Source organism: Ylistrum balloti, unplaced genomic scaffold, assembly GCF_031769215.1.
Source record: "Ylistrum balloti isolate Yb309-2 unplaced genomic scaffold, AGI_CSIRO_Ybal_v1 Utg370056, whole genome shotgun sequence".
Classification (NCBI taxonomy): Eukaryota; Metazoa; Mollusca; class Bivalvia; order Pectinida; family Pectinidae; genus Ylistrum; species Ylistrum balloti.
In genome coordinates this window covers 197,081-204,223 of record NW_026782106.1, presented here as the reverse complement: position 1 = coordinate 204,223, position 7,143 = coordinate 197,081, and the positions used below count along the sequence as shown (strand labels likewise).

The following is a 7,143-nucleotide window of genomic DNA, read 5'->3' as shown; positions in this document are numbered from 1 at the left end:
TCCAGTCTGACGTAAGGTCTAGATCTTGTGACTGAGGAGATATTATTGCGCCACGTATACCTATTCGAAATTAAGTTGTCGCTGTTTTTATGTATCGATGAAAGTGTAATCGTTTATATCATCCACCAGCACCATTTGTTTATAATATTTCCAAAAGAAAGATTCATGGAGAAATAATCACATAGTATAGTGGACTACTTTTAAGCACGGATGTACTTATTTGTTTACATCGGTACAGAAATCGGCCATATTTGTTGTTAGTTGAGAGCAGAACCAGCCATCTAATTATTGTTGACATTTAGCGCAAGAAAATGAAGTGGGAATATAAAGAAGAGCATCCGTTTGAGAAAAGGAGAGCCGAGGGAGAGAAAATCAGAAAGAAGTATCCTGATCGAGTTCCCGTATGTGTGATTTTCTCTCAAATATGCAATGACTTTGTGGCGATAGTTCGCCTCAAATTTCTCTTATCATTCTCAAACTGAAAGTACATACCATAGGTAAACGTCATCGGTTTTCTTAGTGCGTCGTCATCATTTAAAACTGAATGTACTGCTAAATGCTATATTTTCTTGTATTACGGTTTGTTTTTGTTTTATGTTCTGAAGTCGATGATTTTACCTCGCATGACTCGAGTGGAGGCCAATATACAATTTGCGCACTTCTTGAGTTGCTATATCGACGTTTATAATTAATCGCAGAGTGTTGTATTAGACTGTAAAACATACAGAGAATCAAATTGAAGTTTCCCCCGTACTTTTTAATTTGCTTCTGTTGTAGTTACAGCGCGTATAAGTATATATTGTAATATACGTGTTGACAAATGCAGTCGTTCCCGACATCTGTTGTTTGTTTACATTCATATGACGTTAGTTGAGCCATGACGCGTCCGACTTTGTGTTTCCTTTGTTGTCATGATTTTGTAATCGTTTGTTCGAACTACCGGATTGAGTGAAAGTAAATACTTGTTCTTTTTTACTTAAATTTAAACTTTATTACCTCAGCCTAAAATTGATTTAATTTGTTACAGGGAATACATTGTCAGTGTCATAAATTAAAGCAGTATCTCGGCTAGGGTAGAGAATGACAGAAGTGCCACTTTTATATTTCTGACCCAAACAAAAATATGGATTGCATTAATCAAGTAAAATTCACAGACTATTAAAACTTAATGCTTGTCCTTAAAACTTTGTTGACCTGATATTGATCAGTGTTATGCTGAATTAGGCCTGATGATGACATACACCAAATTACTTAGTGTTGCTGTGTGTGGGAACATAAATGATGAGGAAATGGTTAAAATCCATAGTGAATTATCAGTTAAATAAGTTAATAGATTACACAGTTGTTCGTGTGTTTTAAAGAAAGTAAATGTATTTTCTGTTGCAGCAATCTTTTCTTTTCTTATATTTTTAACCTTAAATACCTCACTTACCTAGAATTTTCATTAGGATGAATATTATTGGCGTCATTATTATGCATAATATGAACTGTCTTTTTTGTTAAAACGCCAGAAAAATAATGAGGTACCGATGAACAACTATGAAAAATTGCAATGGATCATTTCATCAGATAAGGTTAAACAACCAGACAATCGATTATATCCGATCATGGTCCAATCACTAGGGTTCCAAACAAAACAGATTCAGCTGTAGTAGAATTTTCATAGTTTTCCTTAATACACATGTTCAACACAATTAACAAAATTATCAAATAGCATTTTGTAATAGCAAACTGATGGATATAGACTGAAAGCCTCTGTGTCCATATCAAATAAAGACACTCAAAATCATAAAGATATGTATAATATAATATATCAATGACTGGTAAATTAATGTAAGTTCTAGATCTAGAATTCATAGAGTATTTCTTCGTAGCGTTTATTCAGCAGATGTTTATATTCTCTTATGGTATCTGCATTTACAGTTCCACATATCAACAATGCTAGTTGTGTAAAGTTCTGTATTACATTACAGTTATATTTGTGAAGTGTAAAGTTATGACTGTGAGAAGTCCCTTTTCCACCAAAATATTATCGATTATTATGAAGATGTTACTAAATCCCCTCTCATCCTATGGTAATTTAGAGCGGGAAGTTCTTATACCCTCAGATATTCGCTGTATTGAAGCTAAGATCCCTGAGCCTTAGTGAAAGCTTGGTTGCACTTCCTTTGACATTTTCAGTGATTTGAAATTTGGCCAGACTTTAGCTTTGAACAGTTGTTGGATGATTGGCTTGGTTATTTACATAAAAGAACTTTTAAGTATACCAAGAATGGAATTTGCTTTGTTGATAGACCAAAAACAAAACAAAAACCCAGTTTTTCATCTACTGGCACACCAAAGTCTTTTTCAGTTTTAGTATTTTCAAGAGTTATTACTTTGCCATTTTGATCCTGTAGATGGGATCTTATATTCATTGTTCATGTGAAATTTGAGCAACCAGACATTGGACCACTTTTTGAGCTTATCTATATCTGATTGTAGAATAAATACATCTTCTTGATTTGTAATATTTGATAAAGTTTCAATATTTTGCGTTATCAGCAAAGAGGGAATAAGGTAATATGTTTTCTGGCATATTATTGATATAAATAACAAATAGGATAGGGCCTAGTTGATGTTCTGAGAAATCCCACATAATATGTGATGCTTTATTTATTTTAAGAGTTTTTCATCTCTGAAATAATATAGAAGTGATTTATAAATCATTTTTGGTGAATTTGTGCACATATTAAAGTACAGTTCTTGCCACTCTCGAATACAATTATATATATGAGTCAAATCATATTCCAGCTGTAACCCTTAAATTGTGGTGCTGCCCTGTGTAATTTATCATTTTCGTTTATTGACAACTTTGCTGCCCTTACTTTGAACTTATTAGTACTTCAAAATTAAGAAAATAGGAATGCACAATATCCTTTTACATATTCGTGTTCAATTCACTGTGGACTTAGATTGTAATGTATCATGTATGTGGTTTTCTTGAATCTGATTAGTTTGGATGATGAATTGCCCTAACTCAAGAATAATAGACTATATAGATTTGATTCATAGATATATACATATAGATATATATAGGTATCTATATATGTGAATGCAATTTGAGAATAGGTAATAGTTGCATGTCTGCTTTTTGTAGACATTTAGCAAATTATAGTGACTGACAAAAACTTGTAAATTTGAAATAATATCTGCAGATATTTAATTTTTTATCTTTCATATTTATAAATCCTAAACATGATATTTTGAAATTGAAGGAAATTGTTCAAGACCTTAGGGGTTAATGTTACAGTCTGAGCTAGCTTTATATATTGTAAATGTCAATGCTTGAAGATGCAAGAAGGAAATAATTATATGCCTGTGTTTCTTATATCTTTTCAGGTCATTGTTGAAAAAGCACCAAAGGCAAGAGTTGGTGATTTAGATAAAAAGAAATATCTGGTACCATCAGATTTGACTGTTGGACAGTTTTATTTCCTTATTAGAAAGCGGATACACCTGAGGCCAGAAGATGCCCTTTTCTTCTTTGTAAACAATGTGATTCCTCCAACAAGTGCAACAATGGGATCATTGTACCAGGTAACAAGTTGATGATTAGGAAATTGGACAACTTGAATTATATACAATTAATAGCTCTTTAGGAAGAAACTGCTAATTATCATTTATGATAATTATGTAATCTTTCATTTCTGTTGTAATAAACCAGTTGCAGTTCACGTGAATTTAATTTGTTAAAGGTTTTGAACGATTTTCAATCATAATGTGAGTAATGATCAGGAGGAAAAAGAATTGCTTTATTGATTTTAATTATATGATGGTGTGGATACACATTGCATTTTTTAGAGTTATCGCTGGAATCAGCTTAGTTGTTGCAATGTTCATTGGTTTCATAAGTGAAATTAAATATCATGAAAAAATTAATCAAATTAGTATACATAAAATTTGCTGGTTGATATCAAGGACATATGGTTGGAGGTGTAACATAATCTATGTTACACAAAATTGTAAAATAATTAAGAGAAAAAAAGAGAAAGTGATTAATGTATAAAATCTTATCAACCCCCCCGGTTGTGCAATAATTTGTTTTGGAGAAAAACATATTATAAAATTTAAAAGTAACTGCCATAGAATACAGATATCAGTTATGCCAATGAACACCAACTTGATATATAATATTTCAAACCTTAAGAACATCCTAGCACAACCAGTAGATATATTGTAGTATGGTATATCAGTGATTCTAGGAATAACCTTAGTGAAGTTGTGACAGGTGTAAATAAAAAGTGATTTAGATGACACATCAAGTTCTTAGTGGTTGTGATATAAGACAATTAGACCCTCTTTTCTAACTTGTACCTGTCAGATGAAATGTTTCACTTTTGTTTTGACTTTAAGCTTTTCCAAGGTGTAATAACTTAGCAGACATATGGTAAATGTACTTTATAAATACAATAAACCTAACCAGACACATCTGGAAATTGGAAGTCAGTGTTAAAATTGATATTAAATGTCCTGCTTCTAAATGTTTTTTTTTCTGTTTTAAAGGAACATCATGAGGAGGACTTTTTTCTGTACATTGCTTACAGTGATGAGAGTGTGTATGGCCAGTGAGACTCCTTCATATGAAGTGACAAGGATGTGTATGGTTAGTGATTTCATCACAATCTGCACATAATTGAAGACCACACCTGGGGAACGTTTCATTGCTTTTACTACAAACTGGTGATCTTAATTTTGCATGTTATCATTATTGTACTCAAAATACAGACAACATTGCGTACAGTTTTGTTAAAAGGGAGAGAATGTGATTTTAAACTTTAAACTAACAGATGGGGCCAGATTTTACTTTGAAAAAATCTGCCTTTTTACTGAATTTTTTTTTTTTGGCAGAGTGCTATTTTAACCTGATAATCTTCACAGGGCTATTATCACAATATGGGAAATTTTTGCACCTCTCATCTCAGTAAACGTTAATTATTTTGGTGCACAGTTTTAGGGAAAAAAACTTGTTCCCTCAAATTCTGCTTGGATTGCATCTACAAGAAATTGTTTGTCAAGAAAAAATTTCACAATTACATATCAAAATTGTAACCAACTGTCAAGAAATTCTGGTACTTTTGTTTTGATTAAAAATAATCATCATTAAAAAAAGAGATACATTTGTAGATATATGATTGCAATGTAAAATGTCATGTATGGTTAAGTATGTGTAAAAGTGTGAGTAAATGTTGACACGTAGTTCAAAGGTCAAAGGTTAGCTATTTCTGCATTTGTATCTATACTGACCATTTGTGGCATATAGGGATTTGCAAAGCTAGGGACTGATGTTTGTTTTATTTTCATGATTATTATTTTATTTAATGTTGTACCCACTTTTATGTTGTTTTCACCCATCTGTTTATTGACTATGTATTGACGGAGCATGTAAGAAGATTTGTATCTGTATAACATCAGATATTAAGAAAACAAAAGTTTGGAGAGGGATGGGGGTTGCTGATGTTAATTGGATGAAAAAAAAATTAATTTGGTATTACTATACTCAGTTTGTAATAAAATATTGATAAAGACTCCTTGGAAGCGAAAGTTTTATTTTTCATGCGAGATGTTGTACATATTTATTCAATTTTGCCACAAGTTTCAAAGTCATGCTTTGTCTACTTCTTATACACTTAATAATGTATAAAACAGATTGTTGTGTACGTTTAAATGTGTCTTTCAAAAGAATACACCGTTATTTTTACCTTTTGTTACAAACTATATCTATAATTAAACAGAAACAGTTGTTTCTTGATAAGGGTTTATATTTTCCGCTTGTATTATTGGTGTTACACAGAAATTGCTTACATGATAAAAACACTTCAGATATTGATGTTTAGGAATTTTTAGCTTTAAAGAAAAAGAAATTGTTTATATTTTAATAGGTGCTGTATTCTGTAGAGAGATTTATTTCATTTTTTTTTCTGATGCACAGTTTATGTCTGGGTCGCTGCAGATTATTTGAAAGTTTCCAAAGATAGGCTTATTCACGTCTTGATCTGTTGATACGGTTGTTCTACTTTGTTCATACAATGTTAATATTCCTTCACTTTCATACTGAGAAAAGTGTACCAAAACCTCACCATATTTTGTTTTAAGGTTTGTGTGGTGAAGTGGTTGATAGGATTAAATATTGATGTCACCTGACAACCTGGTTTGGTTGGTGTTTGTGAAACCTTGATAATAATGTTAATGTATACAAAACTTCTTTATGTAGAGAACATGTAGTAACAGTCTGTCTATTTAATGGAAATTTTGTTCTCATATTAGTTCATCTCTGTTATATATTTGGTTTCACCCCGAAACATGTTTTATCAAATTGAAAATAAAGGTAAAATATTGTTAATTGAGATTTTATTTTGTATGATGTATATTATTATGTAAGTAGTAATGGTCAAAATGAAGGGAGATCACTCTTCTGGCTCATTTCTAATCAATGTTACAATGCCTGCTTCACCAAATAAAGCGACTGCCATGTACAATAGCAGAGATTGTATGATTCATAGCAATTACTGCATTTAATTTATTTGTGGAGTATTTTCTGATATTCAGAGTTTTAAGGACATATACAATATCTCATTTTGAAGTGGTACTTTGCATTGGTGAAATAATAAGATATAAATAAAAACTAAATGCTTTAATCATTAAGTATCCCTCCATTCAAACATTCCAGACAAATAATTTTGCAATTAAAAATATCTGCTTCCACGGGTGCATAATGTGGTAAATGACAGCTGTGTTATGATAACCCTATTGCTAGGCCTGATCAAATGACCAAATATGGATGCTGAGCACTAGATGCCTAGGAAACTATGACTACATGTCATCTGTATAAATAGGATATTCACTGAATGTCATCAGTCTCCAGTGTTTCGTTTGGAATTGCAATTAGAATATGGTAATTTTAAAAGTCGGTTTCGTCAACAAAAAAAGATAGGTCAGAGGTCACTGCCGTAGCCTTGTGTTGAAACTTGACACTGTTATCTACATTACTGTGGAAGAATTTTACTTACTATTCGATGACGTCAATAAAGTAATCATCATTAAATTTCTGTGTCTTTCAAGGGCAATATTGGACCAACCATCGTGTAAACAGAAGCTGACCGC

At 31.8% G+C, this 7,143-nt stretch overlaps 1 protein-coding gene across 1 annotated transcript; it reads left to right on the top strand.

The window, feature by feature from the left end:
• Positions 1-224: 224 nt before the first annotated feature.
• Positions 225-6,382, top strand: LOC132549431 (gamma-aminobutyric acid receptor-associated protein). Its single transcript, XM_060213369.1, has 3 exons — positions 225-401; positions 3,382-3,579; positions 4,546-6,382. The coding sequence occupies exons 1-3, from the start codon at positions 312-314 to the stop codon at positions 4,609-4,611; spliced, it is 354 nt and encodes a 117-aa protein (XP_060069352.1). The 5' UTR covers positions 225-311; the 3' UTR covers positions 4,612-6,382.
• The last annotated feature ends 761 nt before the right edge of the window (positions 6,383-7,143 follow it).